The 25,135-nt window shown below is 46.9% G+C and overlaps 1 protein-coding gene across 5 annotated transcripts in view; it reads left to right on the top strand.

Annotated features, from left to right (window-relative positions):
* Window positions 1–24,844, top strand: part of LOC139813983 (protein trachealess-like) — a 77,290-nt gene extending 52,446 nt beyond the window's left edge. For 3 of the 5 annotated variants that reach the window (XM_071779903.1, XM_071779902.1, XM_071779907.1), the window contains 10 exons: window positions 13,555–13,793; window positions 17,586–17,662; window positions 18,021–18,110; window positions 19,122–19,314; window positions 19,657–19,778; window positions 19,930–20,123; window positions 20,561–20,667; window positions 22,734–22,881; window positions 22,964–23,088; window positions 23,204–24,844. In XM_071779903.1, the coding sequence (XP_071636004.1) occupies window positions 13,555–13,793; window positions 17,586–17,662; window positions 18,021–18,110; window positions 19,122–19,314; window positions 19,657–19,778; window positions 19,930–20,123; window positions 20,561–20,667; window positions 22,734–22,881; window positions 22,964–23,088; window positions 23,204–24,546 (2,638 nt within the window). In that variant the 3' untranslated portion in view covers window positions 24,547–24,844. Of the gene's footprint in view, window positions 1–6,001; window positions 6,577–13,554; window positions 13,794–17,585; window positions 17,663–18,020; window positions 18,111–19,121; window positions 19,315–19,656; window positions 19,779–19,929; window positions 20,124–20,560; window positions 20,668–22,733; window positions 22,882–22,963; window positions 23,089–23,203 lie in introns of those variants that run through there. The other 2 variants (XM_071779906.1, XM_071779904.1) reach the window with 2 other exon arrangements.
* The last annotated feature ends 291 nt before the right edge of the window (window positions 24,845–25,135 follow it).

The following is a 25,135-nucleotide window of genomic DNA, read 5'->3' as shown; positions in this document are numbered from 1 at the left end:
ATAAGAGAAACCCAGTAAGATCGATATATTATGACGCGATAAGCATCGCGTGCAACGCGACGATAACGATCTTAGGTCACGGTCCTGCCGCCGTTTACGTTATGTCAATCCTGCGAAGCGACCACTCGCGATAACGATCTCTCGCGTGTTTCTCTCGCACAGGTGGTGAATCTCCAAAGACCTGTCTTTCGCCAGGTTCTTTTCTAGACGCGACTGTTTACAATCAACGGATCGTTAAAATTTGAATTATTAAACGGTTACGCAAGTATATCGCTTCGTCGGGATTGGCCGTTACGACGACGGAGAAATCACGGGTGCGCGAAAACAAACTGCCTTCCAGGTTTGATTAAGATATTAGGGGGTCAACGGAGAAACGAGACCGCTCTCTCTCTCTCTCTCTTCGCCCCCCCGACTCGAATCGGTATGTATTAGCGACGGCGATACTTAACGTAATTGTCGTAACCCGATCCCGTATGGTAATGAGCGTAGGCGAGAGAGAGAGCGGGTTAGGCGCCGAGCGAGAGAATGTTTAACCTGCACGCCGGGGACGGCGTATTGTTATTTTAATGGGCATTATTTGATTTTAAAGTTCAGTGAATGCCAGTGTGTTCTTGAAGGGGGATGTGATTGCCTCCGCCGATAGGGTCCCGGACCCTGTTATTTCCTTTCCCCGAACCCCATTTTCCGCCGCTGGTATATACGGCTGCTCTGCCCCTGCCCGCTTGTCAATCTACGCCACGGTACGCCTGAAAGTCCAAAAATTGCCATGTTCTCTCGGACGTGCGCAAGAATGCAGGGCTATCGCGTGGAAGGAAATGCGCTTCGAAAGAACGATTCTTTCTCCCCGATCAAAATTCTTGCCCCGTCGCGTCGCGGCGTCGCTGCGAGAGGACAAGCAAGAGCTCCTCTCTTCCTCCCAAAATTCGCTTCTCTCCGCTTATTCTTCATAATAAACCTTAACAAGTATATTTTGACAGACCTTCTGATGCAAAGAAATATTTGGATATTTTCTTACGACTTGCAACGTGTTCTGCAAAGACTGGCCAAAGAATGACTAGACAGAACGCGGCTACTTCTTCCTCTAAATTAGCGACGGACTAGGAAAGGTCTGCGGGATCGTGGCCCCGTATACCGGTTGATTTGCTACAAAGGGGATGAAATAGACGGAAGCGAAGGGGGATCGAACCACTAAACTCGCGTCCAGTAAATAGAATCTAATCAACTCCAGTTGCGGCCGATCGGTCAGATTTCCAGTCAAAGTAGCCTTAACCGCGCGACCAGTCTTCGTGGAATATCTTTTTTCAAAGACAACGCACACGAGATCGTTCCCCGGATGGCGTTAGGAGCGTCACGTTGGTCGATGAAATACGCGTGTAACCGACGGTGACGGAACGTCGTGGCGTTAAAAAGGGAAAAAAAGGTAATATCTTTGACAAGAATGTGCACGCAGCCTGCGTCGTGGAAGGAGCAACGCGCGGAGGACGAAGAGATTACTCCGGCCTGAACGAAGACGGCAAGGCATAATTAAGTAGCGCGACAGGGAGGGTGCCAGGACGGTGTAACTACGGGCGCTCTTTTTTTTCCGGAGGCATTAGGGCGAGCGGTTTTTTCCTTTAATGTTAAAAAAGTTACGCTGATATGTGTGCGTGCGCTAACGGTAGGAGAAAGCAATTTGTTTCGCTAATCTTTCTCGACGACAGACGTAATTGAAACCCCGACGCAATTATGAATCGCGGGACAAGGGGACGATCCTTACGCGCGCCCGAAGCCCCGCTTCTTTTATTTTTAATACGCTCGCCGTGTAACGTAATTGATAAACGATCAGTCTAATTCTGTCCGTCAGTAATAGTTATCATAGTTTGTAACTAGCGTTCGGTGATTAAAGCGTAAAATTTCGGTTTCTATTGAGAAATTATGAGCAATAAAGTATTGCAATTCATAATTGCTTGCGTCAATGATTACATATCATTATTATCGATTGACAATGAATTACGTTTGAGAAATACATAAGCAGCGAAGATCGTAAATTTTGAAGGAAGTAAATTTATAGAAAAGGACCAAGATTCATTAAGTGAAAACCGATGGCGAAATGAGCTTAGCCATTACGAGGCGCGACGGAAGCGTCGCGGGCGGGCGGACGGGGAAAGGCCGCCTCGAAATATTTCACAGGGACTTATCTCGCGGGAGTTCTCGCTATCGGCGAACTTTTTAACTCTATTTATTTCGCGCCGCGGTGCGAAGATTCATTCGGTTGTTATTATTTATTACCGCCCGTGCCGCGGCGGGAGCGGAGCGCGCGAGGCCTTGCCAACCAAGAGGGTGGCGAGCAATAATCGCCAACAATAAACGCGAATCGCACTTGATTATTATGATTGTCCGACTCCTTTCTGTAGCACCCTCAAATAACTTCGTTTCTCGTTAGTAGCCAGGCTCCCCTTATGCCGTGGCGAGCGGAGGGAGAATTTGGCACGAGAGGCGAAGACGCGGGAGTATAGGCGAAACCGGAGGGACGGGTCGTCGGGGAAAGACGGTAGGAGGATAAGATAGGGACGCGGGGAGGGAGAGCGACGCGTTTCCGTTTGCGAGAGACGGTAAGATCGGGAGCTAGGGTGAATGACAGCGGTGCAATTTGAAAAATTACGGGAGCCGCATACGCTTACATGATGTACGTTAACCCTCGTATACCCCATGGATATCTCCCGTGTGCCCCGTGGGCAAATATCCCGTACGGGCAAGACCGCGCGCTTGCCCTTTTGATTCGCGACAGTGTTCAGTATATCTCCGTACCTATTTTCTTGTAAGCGCCTTTCATAATGCGTTCGTTAAACGGAAAAGATTCTTTTCGCGCGAATGACAATCAAAAATTTCTTTCTTTGGATATTGTTTTTTTGTTATTATCTTATTTCTTTTCTTTAATTAAAGTTTATATTAATCGCATATTATAGGAAGACTTATGATAGTTTGAGGTAATTTAACAAAATTACCGCTCTACTCTTAAATGACAATTCACAGTCGACGCCATTCAACTTCTCACTCGCTCGTTCGTTTTATACGTCGCGATATTATCTCTCCCCGTCTACTGGTAATCAGTAACCGCTACTAACTGGCGCAACACGCGTAACCGTTTAGGAGGACACGTGCATCCTCGCGCGCAAGTCGGGCGCTCGATCCACGCTCTTCGAAGGCCCCGATCGTAATCTTTCTGTCTCAGGTACGCGTATTTGCTACGTGTTGGTCGGAAATTCTCGATTACACGGAGGCGGCGGTGGCGGCGGTGGCGGGCCAGTTTATTACGAACACGTGGGAGGACTTGGCGCGCACGTAACACCGTAGGTAATACGTGTACATCCGAAGCGGAGGCGGTCGGCGGTAACACCATAAGATAGGGTCTCATTATTGTCGGTACAGTGTTCCTAAATTGCCGCCCCGAGCCGTGGTAGACGACCCGGGAGCGAAGCGCCGCGGCCGGGTCTCTCACGACTAACTAACGGTGGACCAATTAACTTTCAATTAGAGAATGGAGATAACTCTTATCGCGTCCGCGGGCCCGCGCGGGAGGGGAGCGGCGGCTTTTAATGGGGCCCTTCTTTACCCGACGGCCGACGTTTATGCGTCCGCGCTGATACATTGTCCCGGAAAGGGTTAGATATGGATCGTTATGTACGTAAAAGCGATATTATCCGATTGAAGGAACGGGCGATTAACCGGCGAGTTAATGCGGCTCCGGAGCCGTGTGCCACACCGTACTTCGTATGAGTTTGCGCGAATCATCCCCGCGAACGCGGTCGTTCCGATAACGCTCGGAGCCGCGCTTATCGTCTATATCCGCGCAATTATCGCCAGTTCGACAGAATGGATACACGGGCACGCGGCGCGACGCCAGTTTCTCTATTTAACGCAGGCGTTCCGCGAAAGACGTACATACGCCGTTCTTCTCCACAGAGAGAAAGCGATTAATCAAAGGGATCGATTAGCGCGTGACGTACCTTAGACGATCGCGATGAGCGTTACGTTCGTTCGGATAAACGCAACGTACGAGCCATCGAGGAGGCAACGGGCGCGGGACATCCATATGTATGATTATGAGAACGGAGTTATCACCGCGTGGCTCCCGGGTAGAGGAACACAGCCCGCAGCCAAGTTCATATTTGTGCATTACGCTCACGTGCAACGATACAATAAGGAATCCTTCGTATTGGGGATGCATGCTAAGTACATGCACGCAGCAAGCTCGTCGCGTATCTAGCAATGTCGATGCGTCGTCGTTCTCCCCCGTGCCTAGGCTTCGATCCGTCTCTCGTATATCTGCCGGATCCTCGTCGCCTATCGAGTCTAGGAACGGCGAACGATCGTCTATCGTCTTCGTCGCGCAAGCGATTTCTAACTACGAATATCCTAAAAAGACGATTAAGACGATTCAAAGTTTCTAAACGCGATTCGTGATACGAATCGATTGTAAGGATCCCCGTATGCGCGTATTTTTTTTACGCGAAAAAAGTAGCACTAGCAACTAGAAAATTGAAGAGAAGTAGCTTCTCAACATGTGTATTATGAGATTGCGGTAAGAAAGATGCATGAGTTGTATGAACTAAGGAAACATATAGCAGTTAACTATTTATAGTAAATATGGTAGTCTATATTTACTTATTAAAATACTAGAAAGTATTATTATTGCAAAGAATATTTTCTATTAACATTTAAGTTACAATATTTCTAATACACTTACCATCGAGTCTTATCGATCATGTCTTCAAAATCTATTTGGAGCGATGCTAATTAATTTTTAGTGAAAATGAAATAACTTACACAGTTTATATAGACTGACGACTTTGATTCGCGTTGAAGTTACATGCGCACAAGAAAACTATATTTACGATCAACGTCCAATTACAATTCTCAGATTAATTTGTTCGCGTAATTAATTGTTATTTATCATTAATATTTCGATGTTTCTTATAGTGAGTCAATGCATTTCCAAGTTTTTTTGAAAATGCAGTTGATTGAATCGTCCCAAATTTCTTTCGTTGCAAGCATCAGACAATAAAGGGATTATGAGAAGAATGGGTGAAACGTGAGTTTAATCGACGATTCCTTCTTTGCATTTTCATTGAAAGATATAATTATTAAAAATAATTCTGTGTATTGCGAAATATTATGAAGTCGCGTACGCGCATATGATGAATTTGTAGACATTGCGGACATCCGCAATGAGATGTGAAAGTCCCGGCTTCCATATGCACGAGACGAATATTGAAAGGCCTGCTCGACACCTCACGACGCCGACATCATGGCGAATAATGCTCGCCGCAAACGTTGTCTCTTGGTGTATGCAAATTTTTCAGGTTTTATACTCGATAATTCATCCAGATGGTAATTTAACGACTAGAATTCACCGAATGACATACAGTTTCGGTATATTAATAATCTAACAATAATGATCTAACTGATCTAGCAATAAGTATAGTGCGATATCAATGATAATCTTCAATAGGAAAAACACAAATAAAAATCGCGCAAAAAAAGGAGAATCTTGCTAGAACGGTACGTGGCATTCTCGATGAAGAGGAACGAGGTTGCATCGTATCGCGTCGCATCGCGTAACGCGGAAGAGAGAGAGAAAGAAGGAAAGAGAGAGAGAGAGAGAGAGAGGGAGAGAGAGAGAGAGAGAGAGATGGAAAAAAGAGAGGGGGGAAAGAAGGGGAGAGAAAGAGATAGAGCAATGTCAGCTCGAAGAGTGGAACATCACGGCGAGAGCAGGCGCCGAAGCCGAAGCCGAAGACGAAGACGAAGACGAAGACGACGACGAGGACGAGGACGACGTCGACGAAATAAGGCAGGGTGAGTGGGCGGACGCACGTCGTGCTGGAAAGCAGCATCGTTCGTCGAGCAGGGCGTTTCGTGGGCGGGATAACTCCGCCCGTTATTCGGCGCGCGCTCCCGTTATTCACGTACTCTCCCGACTCCTTCGTCCTCCGCGCTCTCTCGATGCTCTCGGCCCGCGACTTCTCGCTCGTCGTGGACGGTACAGTCCCGTCTAGCCGCTCGCACGGTCACAAACCCGAACACAACGGCGGTACACGGGCCGTTCCGCGTAGCTCCTCCGCGCCGCACGTCCACCCTTCACCCGCGCGATCCCCGGGATTCGATCGGGGGTGCGACCGGTTGTCGGACCGTCGATGTCAGCGTTCGGGGAACGCACCGCGACTACGTGAATGATCGCTTTCCGGACGGTACCGAGTAGTGCCAGTTCGCGTGACAGTTTGTGTACCGTGAACAGCACGGGGGTGGTGAACAGTGGCGGTCGCGAGAGACCGTCGGACGTATCGTCAAAATAAGTGAAGATAAGTGAGAGCTAAGCGACACTGAAGAAATGTTGCCGTATCAGGTGGCCATGGATTACGGGGGCTTTCAGCGGCAAAGCCCGGTCGGGGTCGGGGTCGGTGTCGGTGTCGGCGGACCCCATCAGGGGGCCGCTGGGGCGATCAACATCAACCCCGCGTTCACGCACTCCTGGTTCGTACCGGCGGACCTCTGTGTCCCGTACAAACAGAGTCAGGGTCCTCTCCTCGAGCCAGGGCATGTTGTTTCTCTTATACTTATTTCTCTAATTACGTATTATACTTAATAATTATCGTAAACGCCATTAATCTTGGATGGCGATCGACCCGCGATCCTCACAATCCGACACGAGCCTCCTCACGTATTGGATCTGGCCATTCTGGCCGCTCGATAGACCGTCTATCGACCGACCACTTCGATCGATTCAATTCGTCGATAATTGCTATAAAATTCATCTTTATTTTTACAATCGCGAAACGATGCCTATATTGACCAAATAGCAGCGTAACTCGCAATACCTTACTCGGTGGACATGTTTAACTTTACAGTCATCCTTGAAAAGACTCGAGCGATCTAGAAACACGCCCCGCCGCTTAATCCCGATGTATCATGTATTATTTATGTCACTTGACGCGTAACCACGTCCCGCGTGTTCGACAAATTACGCAGGTACATCTGACGAGGAGCGGTTGACACTGAGAATTTCCGCGGCCCTTCGGAAATCGGATGAAAGGGCCGCCCCGTAGTACAGGGTACGGTCCCAAGAGAGCTCTGTCACAGTGAGTGGATAATGGGAATGGTGATGGGTGGCGGTAGGTATAAGGCGCAAGGGTGGTAAACCAATGGGGCAGACGAGTACGTCACGCCGCGGCCGTAAACCCGATGTGATGTCGAAGGAACGCTGATGCTGACGGGGCAACCGGGGGAGCCGTCAATGTTACCTTTCGCCCTTATCTTCCTTCCAATATATACCTCTATTTTGATTTTCCGACGTCGCCGGTAACGAACCGATCGCGCTAGCGCAATTCGACCAGTCTTTAATCGTTACTACCGTCGACCATCCCATGGGAGCTGGATAAAAAAAAATCGGCGTAATTTATTTTCTACATTTAGCAGGACGATTTGTTATTCCGCGACTCTTAGAGCCATTCTGCAATACGTCGCAAACGATGGCAACTGTTAGTTGAAAAGTGTTGTTTCCAACTGTCAATCGCCAATCAGAAATAACACTTTTCAACTAGCAGTTGCCATTGTTCGCGACGTATTGTAGAATGGGCCCTTAGCGCGGTAGATTAACCGACAAAATTAGCGAAATTCACGAAATTCGATAATTTTATTTGACGGAAAACCCTATGCATTCTCGTAAAAGTTGTATGAACGACTCGCTTCGTTTTAATTGACGATCTAGTTCGATCGACTAATATGAATCTATTTTGGAGATTATAATATAGTGAAGGTAGAGGCGGTCACGAAACAATTCGACTTCTTGAGATCAGTGACCGCGTCATTATATCTGACTTTGGCGACCGTGTCGCGCCACAAATGCGTCCTGCCGCGCGGCCACGGGCTCACGTTCCCGGAAGTTAAGACACCGGCGCATCCGGATGCGAGCCACGGACGTGAGGCCTTTCGAAACCCCTTGCTTTCTCTACTAGCCGACCGAACGTCGGCTACTTAACTTTTCAGTGGGTGTCCAAGTCTCGGCCAATCCGGTCCCACCGTAGAGTCGCATTATTTTCAAATTTCAGCTAATCAGTATTTTTCATGTGCAACCTCTTTATAATTTTATTTTTTTACAAGTTTTCTATAATTTTTTTTACAGCGATTTATAACGATGTTTTCAGGGATGCTTGAATTTTGGAAAAAATATGAAATAACATTACTGCCGAGACATTTCGTTTATATACATATAATTTTTATTTTCTTCTTTCATCGCAACTTTTCACTTCTCTAAAGCGATGTTGAAGATTATTATATTCTTTCCGTGATGGCGATCTCAATCGTAACGGTCAGCTTCACTCGAACGTTAAGAAAAGCTGTATCCGCGACGGAAAGACAAAGGGCACGACAAGGCGCTTCGCGTCGTAAACTACGTTTGATACCGGGGGAGAGTTTGGGGTCGCGTCCAAAATGTAAAGGAAAGAAGAAACAGCTCTTACAAGTGCATTTACCGAAAGTTCTCAGGCTCGACCTCCGCTCCTCCGCATCGGGAAGCTCATCACGTAGACTTTAAGCCCTCCCTTATCTGCGCGTCATCAGGAGCCAACTTCCCTCCGACTCTCTATCTACCCGCTCTCTCTCTCTCTCGCCCTCTCGCTGTCGTGCACACATCGCCTCTCTCTTTCTCTTTCTCTTTGTTTACTCTTCCCATTTTTTCTTCTCTCTCTCTTTTTTCCGTTTTATTGTAGGTGTGTAGCGCATGCATGCATGCGTACGGCGTGATTTACGTCCGCGGATGCAGCGGGATGCTTTAGTGCTCCCGGCGTTATTCTTTCTCCGCTTTGTTTTTTTCCTTGTTTTATCCTTGCTTTCATTCAGATTCCGCTCCGTTTCGTGGAAAGCGTTTCCTTGCTCGTGTCGTTATCGACCGTGTCACGATGAGTATTATAATACAGAGCGTGTATACCGGTAGCTTTGACTCACAGCGATAGATCGCTTTCGTCGCCGAGAAAGAATATCATTATATCGATAGACATGGACGTAAAAATTCGCGGACAATTAGGAAAATTGTTTCCGATCGCAGCTTTCCCTTTCCACGTCGGATTCGACGGCAAGAGGCGTCCCCGAGCTTATCCTATACGCGTAATTGCGTAACGCCGCGAATTTACACGCGTCGCATTATCCCCTTCGCGCTCGCTTATAAAACCCGACATGATTCGAGCGTTGCATCATGAATGAAATCGCGGACCGTACTTTGGTCCACTAGAAGCGAGGGATGTACCGTGAATTATTCATGACATCGAATAAGAACGTAAACGACAAAAGACAAGCGCTCGCGAGGCTTTTTTTTATAGCGACTTTGCGAAAGGGTTTGCCAACAACGCCGACGCGCGACGTCTTGTCGTCTCCTCCGGCGACTAACTGCGTCGGACGAATTGGAGAATTCGCGGATTAGCGCGTCGCTCGGAAAACTTACCGTAGAAAAATCTTCGTCCAAATCGTGCGCGCGCATCGCAGAAACCGAAGCGATTTACGATTCCCCACGCGAATCTAATCGCGGCGCGGAGCGATACCGTAAAACTTATTCTTCGCTCCTCGTTATCGGACGGTCGGCGGAAATGACATTTTTCGCCGTAACGCTACAAAAGCCCGAGCATTCGATAGCCGTTCGGTTTCCCCACCCCCCCCCCCCGGGTTCCAGGGACCGCGAAAGAAAATTATGTCGAAACTGGAGCCGTAACATTAGGAGCATTGTATTGTTGCGCGGAGGCTACGACTCTCCGGGGAGTAGGTTGGAAGGTCCGTTCGTCCTTTTCCGACTCACGTTCCTCCTCGGCGAGAAACGCGTGCGCCGCACACAGACGCACGTATATACCCACGGACGGTGGAAATACAGATGGAACCGGGACATACCCTCAGGTGGTGCTTCGGACCGGCAAATGAATCGTTTAATTGAATTAGTCGATGAGTCCGTGCCACGACGCGCATTATAATTTCTACAGTTGCCGATACCGTTCCCGCTTCCTGCCTCGTCGCCGAGAGACGAGTCATATCGGGGAGCTCCGGGGACAATCGTCATCGGGGGTTGCGAAGGGGTTGCGAAGATTCCCGTTACGATTACATACTGCACAATTTTCTTTCAGCTCGTTCGGGCAACGTAATAATCCTCGTAAAACGGACACATTCGATCTCTAAAAATATGTATTTTCCAAATAAAGAGAGAAAATATTCCATCGTAAGATCGTGAAATAATCGTGACTGAGAAAAATCCAAAAAAATCATGCAAACAGTACAAACTTTGAAATCTATGGTTAGTTACAAAACGATGGATAAATATCGTAATAAACTCGCGACTCTCGCATTTTTTAAAACGCAACTTTCTCTGGAGAAATCGTTGTTCCTTGGAATACCAGAAATATAATCTCTGCTAACATTTGAAAAAAATTGTATTCAACCAGACTAACATATTGCCACATTTTCTTTTATAGACATGAAAGACGTTTTCCGGGTGATAAAAATCTCGCGCGCGATTGTGAGCCGAAAATCTCAATAGGCTTTTCCATCATAGATTCCGATGTAGAGAAACGACGTTGTTCGCTCGGTAATTCGTCCGATTATTACCACGAAACTGTCATTTTTCGTATTTACGGGGCGCGGTGACGATTCGACGATCTGAGCCGCGCTCGAAGCTGAGAAACGAGGAAACAGAGGGGTGGCGAGCATCCGAGGGCGAGAGCTCGTCATAGCTCGCTGCTGAATTATTGATAGGCAGCACTTAGAGAGGCGAGAGAATGTCGAGCACGGTGGCGGAAGGCGCCTCTCCACGGTGGTAGCCTCTTCTCGAGAATCGCCAAGGATATATACCGGCGTGCGATGGTTGCGCGAGGGACCGCTATCTCCGGCCCCACGGGACTCTCGGGTCTCGCGAGCCCTTGCCCTACCGCCCTCGCCGCCCAATTCCGACCAATTTGACCGAAAGTTGGACGTAATTTTATTTTCACACGTCTGCAGACGCGTTTCGCCGCGCCCGCCGCGGCGACCCGGCCGTATACGAGGGCGGCTGCTGTTCGGTGCGCTTAGGCTTCGGCTTCTCTCCGGCTAAGTTCCGTTCCTCTTGGGGAATGGACTCGACACGGTCAAAGGAAACGAAGGACGCTGCGTCCCTCTCTTCCCCCTCGTATTCTTTATCCTCGCCAATCATTGTCGGCGGAACCGTCGGCTTTTTTTAATCGTCTCAATTTGGTCCGCGTTCACGTAACGGGGAACGACGTTTTGCGCTACAAGTAAACGTGACGTGTGGAGAAACACGAGAAATCCACATCACGTTTAATTATTTTAACATTAAAAGAAACGCGTTATTATATCCGTTATAGCCGACAAGAATCGCGATATCAAGAGCTGGCGGGAAAAGTTTAGCGCCACGCTCTACTGCAAAATACTCTATCATTTGGCGAACAGCCGCGGAAGGGAGGAATCTGTCATTATCCCTTTGGGACGAAAACGAAAGCCTGGCCGTGAACGAAACTTCGCCGGGGAGGTAGAAAGGATCGAGTGTCGCGGAATGCCTGTAAAATGCCAAAACAAGATTCTGGCCCAGTGATGGGCCTATATATATATATCGGAGAGATGTTCTCTTTTTCTCTCCCCCTTTCTTTCGTTTTTACGACTTCCGATCCCCGCTCGGGTGGCAGCGAGAACGGTCATAATGGGTTACCATCGTGTTGGCGCATTTCTCGTGCGAGGGAGAGACAAAACTCACGGGGGTGGATGGGGGAAAGCACCGTCGTTTTACAGTCGTTAAGCGCAATAGCGAACGAATAAAAATCCCATCGCGTTTCGTATCATTTCGACTTCGAACCGGTCCCCGAACCTGCTTCCGAACGACGGGAGTTAGTTAATGGGCGAAACTCTTAACTATCCAATGCCTTCCTGGGGACAAATCTCACGGAGTTACGCGGGGGTTTCGCCGATTTACGCGTACTCTTCGATACACCGGGGTGAGGAATTCCCGAAGAAGAGGAGTTAGTCGCGCCTTACCGTCCCAGATGGAAAACAGCTGACGGCTAACGCATTAAAAATTGGCATTTGATGGCGCGCAACGTTCCTTGAATCTTGAATCCCAAAACGATTCGTGTCCCGCCTAGAACGAGTCCGTTGGGCAAGTATTCGTCGCGATTTAACAAAATCTTCGCGTACGCTCGCGACATCCTGGAAAGTAGCGCTCGACGTGGGTCCACCCGCGCCGCGGTTCTCCGATTCGCCGTCGTCGTCGAAGGTTAACGACCAAGCGGTACCAAGAAACGGCACGTAAATTACGCGCGACGCCGTCGCCGTCGCCGGTCCGCCATTTCCAATTGGCCGGCGTTTACAGTTTAAATGTAAAACCGTGCATCCGAGGGGCCGTCCGTTGGGCGTGGTTACGTTACGCCGATGTTCACTACGCGGATACGTTCCGCCGGCTTGTCAGTAAACATGGGCTTCATAGCGCTTGAATAATGTATGCCGCTTAAGCGGTGGCCGCACCGCAACACAGTACATTGCCACGCCTCTCCGCCTTTATACCTATTTGCGCGGCCGCATAATTTCAGCTTCTGCCGCGTGTATTTGCGCGATATAACAACGCCCGCCTCTGTCGTATGTCGCAAATGCCATCAGAAGATGCGTCGCGGCGAACGACGGGCATCCGATAAGAGGAACGAGACCAGAAGTACGGAACGAATCCGCGAGCTGATCGCCGTCTTTCTCTATATGGCTAAAACTTATGAACGAAATCCGTAGGCTTTCACGATCGTCTCGCTAGAACGATTCATCGAACTGCTAGTCTTTTAACCAGTTTGAGAAAATCGAGTCTGCCCCTACGCAAACGATAGTAAGGGTACACTTCCGCGCTCGCAATCCCAGTTGGTTAACCCTTAACTGCGGACGTTAGTGCACATGTGAACTCCTATTTTCAGATGTGAAAACAGAGAAATAAAAACCATCACTCTCCGTATCACGCACTTGCTACATTTCCTTGTATTTTTCAGCATCATGTAAGGTAAATATACCAATGCCTGGACAGTCAGTGGACACGTATCTATATCTGGACACCTTTATCATTTTTAGTCTTTAAATAAGTACAACGCGAATTAAAATCAAACATAAAAATATTTTTCTTGTATTTTGAAACTTTCGTTATAGTATGTTAATTCGCGTTATACTTACTTAAGGACTGAAATGACAAAGGTGTCCAGACATAGATACGCGTCCACTGACTGTCCAGGTAACAACAGACTGTCGCATTGGTACATTTACCTTACAGAATAAAATTTTTATTTGTTTTCCTAAAATAATTGGTCAAAATTACGAAGCAAGTCGCGAAAGTCGCAGAGACTCCACAACCACAGTCGAGGGTTAAAGGGATAAACGTTGGCAGACAGAATTATTTGAAATCTTTTTTTTTCTCTCTGGGGACTGTTCTCTGTACGTGCGAATCGCGATCCACGATAGCGTCTACTGCGATCCGAAGAGACGCGCTGCTTCGCCGCTATAACCGTGTGCGTGTTTGCATTACAGCATCTTGGAGTTGCGCAAGGAGAAGAGCCGGGACGCGGCGAGGTCGCGGCGGGGTAAAGAGAACTTCGAGTTCTACGAGCTCGCAAAAATGCTACCACTCCCGGCGGCCATCACCTCCCAGTTGGACAAGGCCTCCATAATAAGGCTAACGATCTCGTACCTCAAACTACGCGACTTCTCCAGTCACGGTGATCCGCCGTGGTCCCGGGACGGTCCACCGCCCAGCAAATCCGTCAAAGGTAAGACAATACGTCACGTTTCATCGGCGACTCGAAGAAAAAAGATTCGCTGGCACATCACATTTCGCGCTCTTACAGCGATTGTTATTGACTGTTGTATATAACAACTGAAAGATTTCTTAAGAATACTGACTTTACTGAAAATAATTTCGTTGACTCCGCAAATTATTTGGATTAAGTCGTTTCGTTGCAAGAGTAAGATGTATTTGCCAAGAATGCACCTACCAATGGTTCCATTGCGGCAGCAAGATTATTTCTTTCTCGTACATTTTTCGAGCAATTGAGCAATGAATTCTGATCTTACATGTAGCTATTGAAATTTGTATAATTCGTGTATCATTTAAGTAGATTCTAATTCTATCTGTTTTTATTTCAGTCAGATATAAAAGTGATACGCGATATATCGCAATATCGAGTTGCGAACATTTTGTTTTAATTTATCGTGATAAATGTAATCTCTCTCGCTCTCCGGGCAGCCGACTCGACGAAGATATATATCTGCCGATGATGTCTGTTGATGGATCAGCATTTAACTTCGGGAAGGGGGAGTCATCCAGACTGTTAATAGGGATCGGGACCCCGTATATTCCGTACGCCTAACTTCCTCTCTGGGGATAAGAATAAGAGAGGAAGTCAGCCGCGTTATAATTCCTTTACGCTCGCGTCGTCTGCAGTAGAGTAAACTGACGTTGCGGCGGACACGTGCGGAATGTATATATCGTCGCGGTGTTTCATCGTATGTGTGATATGTATTTCATACTTTTCGATATATGTATATGCTTTTTACTAAGAACTTGATATTCAACAGTTAAATATGTAAATGTATAAATCGATATATTATGTTAAATTTGAAACAAAATAAGAAACGGAAGTAAAAGTAAGAGAAACATCGCAAACGTGTAACATGTATTTTATATTTTTCATTACGTGTGTTTCGTATCAAGAACTTGATATTTAGCAGATAGATGTAGAAATATTAATGTAGTCCATTAAATGATCGAAATTTGATTGAAGCAAAAAAAAATTAAAGTATATGAATAAAAGAAGCGTCGCAAGAGCATGCGGTAATCGCGTTAAAGCCAGCAGATAGATATTCGGCCTGTCTCCGATTACGAACGATGTCGTCTCGCTAGACACGTGTCTTCTATTATCAGACGGAACCGACATCGTGTCGCGACGTGGTTGCCGTAATTCGATTTACAAAAATATGCTGTGAGTAAGGGCTTTTCGTGCAACATCTTTTATATATATTGCAATTGCGTAGCTTGATGAAATAAACTTTTTGTCTACATAACATAACGCGAAACATAAAAACCACCAGGATACACCCTGGGGTGTATCTGGCAAAGATTGTGGACAGCAGCCTCCTTAAGGAAACACGTAAACTTCGCAATAGATCGAGCTTCCTGATACCCTTTATAATTCCAGTGACCATGCAGCCTGCGAAAGAGAGAGATTTCTAGATACATAGTAATAGAGAATTGTCGGCAATCATCGAGCGATAAGATCGCCGCGGGCCTCCTTCATTTTCGTGCTTCATTTAGCGAAAAGGGAGCAGCTACCAGCTTATTTTGGCGGCATTTTTGCTCTCACGCTTTTTTCATTCGAGGTAGTCGAAGCGTACTATTACTGAGGCTTTATATCCCACGTACGCGTTATATCGTCTAATCAGGCCGACTTTTTCAGAAAGAATAGACCGTTGTTGTATTGTCGCTAATGTCCTCGCTATCTATCGATGAGAGTAAAGTCCTTCTCCACAAAGGAGAGATCGTAAAGACACCGTTGTTGAATTTGTCGAGAAGCTTCACTTACTGCCGCGGAGCCACCGCATATTTTCGGAATACGAGAGGGGTCGGTTGAGTTAATATTTACAGTGCGGGAAGGTCGCGAAAAGATAGAGAAAGAGAGAGTGAAAGAGGGGTTTTGCGCCACGTACGCGCGGGTACGTATAAAGGCTTAGGTACCTCTCTACCACTATCCACATGAAAATCTAATCACGACAGCCCCCTACGAGCGCGCGCCTCGCGTTACGAACCGCCAATGTAACTAAACTAACGAAATTGAGTTAGGCGCCGCGCATCGCTGTGCCGCAACTCCTCGTCAAACTAAATCCAGTGCGGCCCCTCTTCTGTGTTCGCGCCCGCATGTCAGGGCCGCCGTCAGAACGAACGAGAGAGGCCGCTCGACTTAACCGGGTAAAATGATTTCGCGATTCCGAGACTTCGACAGCGGTCGGCTTATCGATCTGCCGAGGATCGTTCGGAAGGAAATAATCGATCGACAGCTCCCACTCGTACAATAATTACGTGATATTCGCGCGCGGAAATACCGGCGCGAATATTTTTCTAAGCTGCCCAAGACAAACACACGCGTACGGCCAAGTTATATTTATCAAAATATTGTGATAGACGAAGGTGCGGTAATACCGGACTTGCGTGGACAATTGCGACCGCGCGGCGAGCTATAATATAATATCCGCGTTACAAAAGTAATTCACCTTTCACAAACCATCTAAAAAATGAAACGTTCTTATAACGAAAGTGTACACGAAAAAAAAATGAAGTTACTTCAATTAAACGTCGACGTCACGGGCTTCCACAAGCATAAGTAGATAATTCAATTGGATATTATTGGACCAAATATTTAAATTATTAAAACAATTATCTGATGGTTTTTGTTCATTAATATTGATGTTGGATCAATAAATTTTGTCTCAATAACACTGATGCTGTTGATACAAAAAATAATGCTGTTGATAGGTACAACGTCATTTTTTCGTGTATCAATGTGTATTACTTATTAGCCGAAGCCCACTTTAGACGATCTATAATTAACGTCGCAAATTTCAAGTTGTTTTTAGCGATAGTATCTTTAAAGATCAACTACATCTTCAAAGATTGAGACAACGAGGGCGCGCGAAGGGACTCGTTCGTATTGGCGAAAGGGTCATTATAATTGGGAGAACAAAGGCGTTCGTCAAGAAACGAAATCCCGTTAGATTATCCCGGAGTCCGGCTCCGTATACGGTAGGAAATATCGGCATTACCTTGTTGACCGAAAACCCGAAACTTAGGGTCAGTCCGGCAAGTCCGGGCCATTCCGCCTCATCCCGATGGACTTACGAGATTAAGCGGTTCGCGCGCGAGTTTGATCGAGTCTTCTAAGTCCTTTCATTACGGAGCTTGCTGGGGAGCGTGGGATTATTATTACGGTAAGAAGTAGCCCGCGTCTTGTTTGTTAAACGAGGGGAGAAAAGAAGGCGCAAAAGGGGTCGGCGGCGGGGCCGATGGCTCAACGCCGATGTTGTATGCCGCGTGAGTCACGTATCGCTGATCAATCGAGGATACCTTTGTCGATATAGGCATATGCCGGTCCGTCGTGACTGTTCGACATTGCGTTACCAATGCCCGTCCAAGGAGGTTTCAAATCTTTGATTAATCACAGATGGAGCAAATAATAGATTAGATTACTAAAGGTTCATCGGTTTTCCATCGTGCTCTTGCGTCGAATAAAGTTGGAAAGCCTTGGGAGTTCTGTTAAAGACGAATTAAAAAATTTTATTTTAGTTAAGAAAAAGAATATACTGCCTTGGCGGTAATTTTACTTTCAACTTTACTCAACAAACACGACAAACCTGCAGTTGCACCAATCTAATAATAAAACTAAGCGTTGCAGTTGCGTTAGCTAAAAATTCGAGAAATTGCCGCGAAAAATGAATAATTTAAAAAATAGTAGAAAACATTTATGCATTATTGTTTTCAGGCGTTAATGTTATCTCTGTATGTTGTACAGGTGCTAACCGAGTCAGATCATCGACGAGCGCGGCGATAGATCATTTCGAAATTCATCAAGGTACCCACATATTACAGGTAGGTTTACTTACCCATCTCGCTGTTATAAATGATAATGCGGTCACCAAACTACTTCTAACTAAAATCGCCTTCGATTTTAATAGTTTCTTTTTATATCGCATTAAATTTTGCGCCATAAGCTCTTAAAATTCTCCAATCAAACTCATACGAATCTATTGAACAAATTTAAATATATTTGAAGTATAAACTAAGTACGCGAAATATAATTAAGTATGCAAAAAAATTATCAAAATTTACCCCATCTCTCTGTTTCAAAAGAGGGAATCTCTATAAATGTTCGGAAAGCGTTTCGCGTTTATCGTTTGAGAATATTCGATCCGGAGTTCCTGAAATATCTCGTATTTTCTGTCGCCAGTCCCTGGACGGCTTCGCGATGGCTGTCGCGGCTGATGGTAGATTCCTGTACATATCCGAGACCGTTTCGATATATCTCGGCCTCTCACAGGTAAGCGCGGCTCGTCGTTATGGCGGCCACGTCGATGAAGTCGGAAACGAAGGGCGCGGGTCAAGGGGGTGCGTAAGGGGAAAAGTGATAACGATAACGAGAAAGCGAAAGCGAGTAAAAAGCAACGTGGGTGCGCCAAACGCGAATGCAACGTGTACCGTCAGCCGGAAGGCCAGAGATAGTAGAAAGATATAAAGACATGGCTGGAGGAGGTGGAAGAGAAGGAGGGAAAAGTTGACGGAAGAGAAGGAGGTTGAAACGTTGAAGTGGTAGCGGCGACGACGGTGGCGGCAACGGTGACGGCGGCGCCGGCGGCAGCGGTGACGGTGGTGGTGGTGGCGGCGATGGTTGCAGAGGTAGCGAAAGAGGAGGAGAAGGAAAAGTTGATAGCGTTGTAGAAGAATAAGGAGGAGAGGTCAAGGGAGGAAAAGAGGAGAAGGTTGTACGAGTTGGCGGCCATACTGGCTGGCACGACGGCGAGCATGACATAGAACGGGGAGAGCGAGGGGGAGGAAAGGGAGGATGGGATGGGTGGATGGCGGCGGGCGGAGGTGGTCGCATGCGGCTCACGTAGCCTCTGCACGGCGGCGTGTTCGCCATTCCTAATGCCGCGAGCGAGAAGGTGGACGGGGAAAGAGAGTAGAGAAGAGCGGAGCTACAGGGGGGTAAAGCGGGGGTGGAGGAGGGTACGGGAGGTGACCGGTGTGTAGCTCTAGCCTCTCGGTTCTCTGCGAAGCTCGTGGGGCAATCAATAGGGTGTTTCGGGGATTCGGAAAACCGACGGGAAAGCCGACGTTGGCACAAACATGGCCGCGGCGCCCGTTCGCCTCCCCCCGTTCGGCTTCCTCGAGCTCTGCGTACCCCCTACGTACCCCCTGCGTACCCCTGCGTGCCTCGCGCTGAAACCGATTCGTGGCGGTGCGGCACGAGCCCGTTCCCCCGACAGGCCGACTGTCGGGGACGAGATAAACCCCGCCGCGAAGAAGGGAAGATCATTATTTTTAATTCCAGGTAGAGATGACGGGCTCGAGCGTTTTCGACTACGTCCATCAGCAAGATCACGCTGAGGTCGCCGAGCAGCTCGGTCTGGGTCTCGCGTCGTCAACGAGCACCTCGGCCCCGCACTCGTCCAATTCCGGTCTGGCCTCACCGAGCAGCGGTGCCTCGGAGGAGCACGGTTCGTCCTCAACTGCGAATCCCGACGGTATATCTTCGTGCCACGTCATACCACGGATCGCTCATTGACCTTTCAACTGCTAAAAAATTAAACGCGATCTGATAGATCTTAATTTTATTTTTTTACATCGTCAAAAGATGTTGTTTAACATGTTGTTTTTATAGTGGTGCGATGATCGGCACCTGACTTCCATCATTAAAAGAAACCTAATGATATTACGAAAAAATTCGATGAACTTAGAATAATCGCAATTAATAGTTGCTATCTGGTAGTAAAAGGGTTAAAGAACGCAATATCCGCATATACATGTATCCGAGCGTATTTCGGAGACACTTATTAATTTCTTCATGTATATGTATCTATCCTCAGTGTCCTCGGTAATGTCGCTGTCGTCGAGTGGACTCTACAAGGGGTACGACCGGGCGTTTTGCGTTAGGATGAAATCCACTCTAACGAAGAGGGGGTGTCATTTCAAGTCGTCGGGTTATCGGGTAAGCGAAATCGCGCTTGATAATCTTATTAACAAAATCTCAGCTTGCTCATCTTCTCGTAGTTTTAATTGGCGCTATTTAACGCACGACAGCCTTATTATCGTGCAAGATAATTTTATACTCTTTTTTTTTTACACGCGCGTATACACAGGTCGTGCTGTTGCTGTGTCGTTTGAGGCCACAATTTATATTCAGCCACGCAAGAAAGTCCTCGCCGCCTTTGATGGGCATGGTCGGGCTGGCCATCGCGCTTCCACCGCCCAGCGTGCACGAAATTCGTCTCGAGACCGATATGTTCGTCACACGGATCAATTTCGACTTTCGGATAGCGCATTGCGAACCAAAGTGAGTACTGCCTTGTATCGAATCGAGTTTGTAGCGCACGCCATTGAAAAAGAATAGCACGAAAGTATATTTAACAATCTTTCAAACTATATGGAAACCATTGTTTTTGTTCTTATCAAGTGTAATCTAACAATAAGTGATAAATTTATTATTTTAATACTTTAAATGTATGACTTATTGTTAGATTATATACACTTGATAAGAACCAAAAACAATGGTTGAAACATGTAAGCATTATTATTTAATAAATTGCCAGTTAGGTCGAAATAAATTATCACTTTGTTAATCATTACTGGCGAAGAAGAGAATTACTTTATCCATATGCTCTTGTATGACAAACTGTAAATCCTATTCTACATTTCTTCGCGTGGTTTCCTCTAGATGAATTTATAAACAGCCGCTTTATAACGAGAGCGTTGTATTTCTGTGTTCTTCAGGGTGTCCGATTTGCTGGACTACACCGCCGACGAATTGACGGGGAAGAATCTTTACACGCTGTGCCACGGCGAGGACGCGAATCGTCTCCGAAAGTCCCACGTAGACCGTGAGTATGACTGGTCATGAATTACGTTCGCCACGTTCGATCGTAGTCAAGTCGAGTGAGTACCGTTTGCACGATCGCGCACAGAGTCACGCGCGAGAGGGGGTCCTCGCTCGCTCTCCCCCAATGTTTTCTGTGTAATGTTCGAAGGAATGTATACGCGTGTGAATCCCGAATAATTTGTCTTGAACAATAGTTGCGTCACGCGAATTTTTGTGAGTCTCGAATACGTCGCCGTGACCGCAATCTATCGCCGTACCGATGCCATAAACAATCGTGGGAGGGTAACTTTTCGCCGGTGACTCCCAACACGACGATGTGCTTCTCTACTAGTAATATTTCGCTTGTCGATTAAGTCTAAGACGAAAGGTGATATGCTCGAAAAAGAACGAAAATTTACAAAATAAATGGGGGACACTAAAAGATGAAAGAAAGAAATAATAGCTGCGATGAAGAAAATGAGTTGCAAAATTTGCAAGAAATAGCAAGTCGGGAAAGGGGTACGCAAAGATTATCGAGAAAACATAAACTGTATTCTCTCTCTAAATTTCCATCAAGCAAAAATTAATTACAAAAGATTTCTTTGACTAACGGACGTGATAGTGTCGGACCGCTAAGTAAAATCGGCAAATAGGAATTAAATTAACGTTTTAATACCGTAAAAAAAAATAAATATTTTTTTTATCAGTACAAAGTAAATTTGCTTCTGCCTTCTTTTTTTCGCTGCAGTACTGTACTCGAGAAAACCATTTACGAAAATAGAGCCGTCACGTTATTCATATACATACGTTTCCCAACAAACAAAGTCGATAGATCTGCCACGCAGAATTTCTTGCTCCTACTGTTCTAGGAAAATACTTTGGTGAAAGAGCGCGATGGGTGTCAAAGCTGTCCGGGAAGAGAGAAAAGCACGAAAGTATTAATACGTTGGTCTTTTCGACTGCGCGCGACCGCTTGCAGATTTAGTAAGTACGTATCTGTTTGTATTTGAACGTTTCACATGAGATTACTAGCCACGTAGGCATTGGGGATAACGTTTCTCATTGATGATCATTCGATCGCGTAAATAACGTAAAAATGTATAACTGTCGCGCGACTCTCCTGTAAAACGAACGAATGTCACGCTTTTTCGTTAATTAAGTGTTTTCGAGATACGATAATGCACAGATTTCTGAGATCAATATATTTATACATAAGTATATATGAAGATTTGATTTCTTATAAAAAATATACGACGTCGTCGCGATATACTTTAACGTGTCTTCGTCGATTCGACTCCTCGGACAGCGATAAGCTACTCCCCGACACAAATAAGCACATTGTCAAAAAGATAGCTATACGGAAAATTGTCGATAGTCTTTGTTCCAACAAACTAACAAAAGATTTAGAAAACCTTTTTATAAATGAACGAATTATCTTTTGCGGGACGGGCTACGAACGCCACTTCTAAGATCATTATACAGAGCTGAAATCGAACATTTACCCCGAAAACAAACAAATTGATTAATATTCGCATTCCCGATATATATGGAATGCTTATCTTCTCCTTGATCGTCGTACAAACGGTAGCTTCGACGCTAATTGTATAGTACTTTCGAAAAAGTGCGAAGTGCTTGGAAAAATAAGAAAATTTTAGGTGAATGTACCAATGCCGGGACAGTCAGTGGATATGTATACCTATGTCTAGACACCTTTATCATTTTAGTCTTTAAATAAGTCCCAGGTAGCAAAGTGACGTCAAATGATGTCTTAATAATGTCTTTGACGTCTATGACGTCAATAAGACGTCTTTAGACGTCATCTTTGCTACTTGGGGTATAATGCGAATTAAAATCAAAGATAAAAATATTTTTTTTGTATTTTGAAACTTTAGTTATAGTATCCAAACGTTAATTCGCGTTATACCTATATTTAAGGACTAAAATGATAAAGGTGTCCAGGCATAGGTACGTGTCCGCTGACTGTCCAGGCATTGGTACATTTACCTTAGTTATAATATTTTTGCGGCTATATTTCTCATGGGTAAATCGAGGCCCTCAAAAAATGCTCAGCTGCGATTGTGATTTCAGTGATCCATAAAGGACAAGTGCTGACGCATTACTATCGGCTGATGAACAAGAGTGGCGGATTCACGTGGCTGCAGACGTGCGCTACCGTCGTGTGCAATTCGAAAAATGCCGAGGAGCAGAATATCATTTGCGTCAATTATGTCATAAGGTGAGTCATCAACTAAGTGAGTAACGAACGACGGACTCACTTTTCTGTCAAACCTTATTGTGTTTAATCGTCTTTTTTATAGCGGTCGAGAATACGAAAATTTAATTATGGACTGCTGTCAGTTAGAGGACGGTGTCAGCGGCGTCAAAAGGGAAGATACAGCCGGGAACGATCCGGAGAACGGATCGCCGGACGCTGACAGAGGAGGTACAAAACGTTCTTTGATTTAGCGAAAAGCTACAATTTTCCCAGCTCGCCGGTCCCGGAAAGTTCTCATCTTCCTCCGTCTTGAGGCAATATTCGTTCCGACTTTTGATTTCAGAGGGTCGTAGTCGAGGCGGCCCTGCGAATCAGCATCAGGAGCAATCGCATCGGTCGCCGCCCGAGGAACAGGAGGAGAGCCACGCGTCGGAAAGCGAGAAGCGAGGTAGCCGGCATAACGACAATATAGCCCAGTTGCAACAGGAGTCGCAAACAGCGGTCGGGAATCTCGACACGCTCGTGGTAAGACTGCGAGGGCACAAACGGAAGATCCATGACGACGACAGTAGCTCCAACGAAGAGGAGGACGAAGAGGAGGCTAGTCCGGTGAAGGAAACGAACGGCGAGAGAACCCGCGCGCTTAGTCCTAGCGCGACGTCCACGCATTCGATCTCGGCCACCGAACAGGCGCTCTGTTCGACCAGTCCAAAGTCGTCGCGTCGCGCCGAGGGCAGCAGGATGGACAGTGCCGAAAGTACGGGAACCTCGGTGAAAGATCTGGAACAGGCTATGTCGAAGCACCTACCGGGGAGCTCGCTGAACAAGTCCAACTCCCCGGCGGCGCTTCACCAGCCGACAGATTTCAGCACGGACGCGTTGTTGAAGCAGCAGCAACAGCGGAGTACGATACAGTGGATCGGCGCGCACCATCATCTAGGCCATCTGAGTCCGCAGCAGTCTGCCGCCGCCCCTTTACCCGCCTCCGCGCTCCTTAGGCAACTTTACGCTGCCAATCGGGAGAGCGTGATACGCGCCAATGTGCACGGAATCACGTCGAGCGGCGGTACGCGCGCACCCACGTCGGCCGGTATCTACTACCCGGGCGAAACCGCCCCGAATGGACCTCTACCCACGCCGCCGGGCTCGGAGGGCTCCAGCACGTACGGCGAGCACCAATTTGTTCTCGCCGCTCACAATCAAAAAGCATCAAACGGCACTAGCTGCGCCGACGCTTTCACCAGTCTAGTTTCATCGTACACATCCGCCACCGCGGCCGGCTACTCGGTGGACTATCATTCGGCGATGACGCCACCGTCGTCGGTCTCGCCACGGGACAGCAAGCAGCAGCAACAGCAGCAGCAACAGCAACAGCAGCAGCAACAGCAGCAGCAGCAGCAGCAACTGCATCCCGTAAACGTGATAAGCAGCTACGAAGGCTCGTCGGCGTACGCGGACCCCGTTCTTCGTCACCAGTACGAACCGGCCCAGCCGTTACCCTTGAAGCCCCAGGTGTACTCGGCCACTGTCCATCCGAGTGCCTTAGACGCCGCGGCGGCATACGCCTCGGCAGGTCTGACGGAACAACCGCAGTTCTACCATCATCCGGCCAGTAGCGCCGGCTTCCACATCTACCACCCGAGCAACAAGTCGACGGCGAACGGCTGGTACACTTCGGCCTCCTAGTGGCCCCACCCGTAGGAGTTCCACCCGCCCGTGTACGCGGAACCACGTGTACTTAAGCGACTGTAATTAAACCCAAAGCCCTCTTTCTCGTGCATATCAGTGATACGCTATCTTGTCGCTAATCTTTGGCGATCGTTGGCGAGCGATCTTCGTTGTCGTTGGGATCGGCGGCGGCGGGGAGGCTTCACCTCGCCGCTCCTTCCTGCCGAGTCGCCGAGACTCGGCGCTGTAACAATCGCTCTCTTCTCCATTATGTAGAACGATTTATTGTAATATAATGAATAAATTATTATATATATGTTGACTTTCCGGAGATATCTGCGTAAATATGGAGCCAACTGAGAAACTCATGCGTGTTCACCGTGCGTGTTCCAAGTGATTTTAACGCGACGCTCAAAGAGATCGTAATATATCTAAGGATTCGCGATTTATTATATATATATATATATATATATATATATATATATGTGATATACAGGGCGAGATTATCCTGTATATGTATGTATCATAATTATATTATTTCATTTTTCATTGGATTTTAGGACGTCCGTATTTATGTAAATTTATTTCTCCAAAAACAATTGGATAA

This window comes from Temnothorax longispinosus, chromosome 5 (genome assembly GCF_030848805.1).
Source record: "Temnothorax longispinosus isolate EJ_2023e chromosome 5, Tlon_JGU_v1, whole genome shotgun sequence".
NCBI lineage: Eukaryota > Metazoa > Arthropoda > Insecta > Hymenoptera > Formicidae > Temnothorax > Temnothorax longispinosus.
Note: the sequence above shows the minus strand (reverse complement) of the source record. Positions and strands in the feature narration are given on the sequence as shown.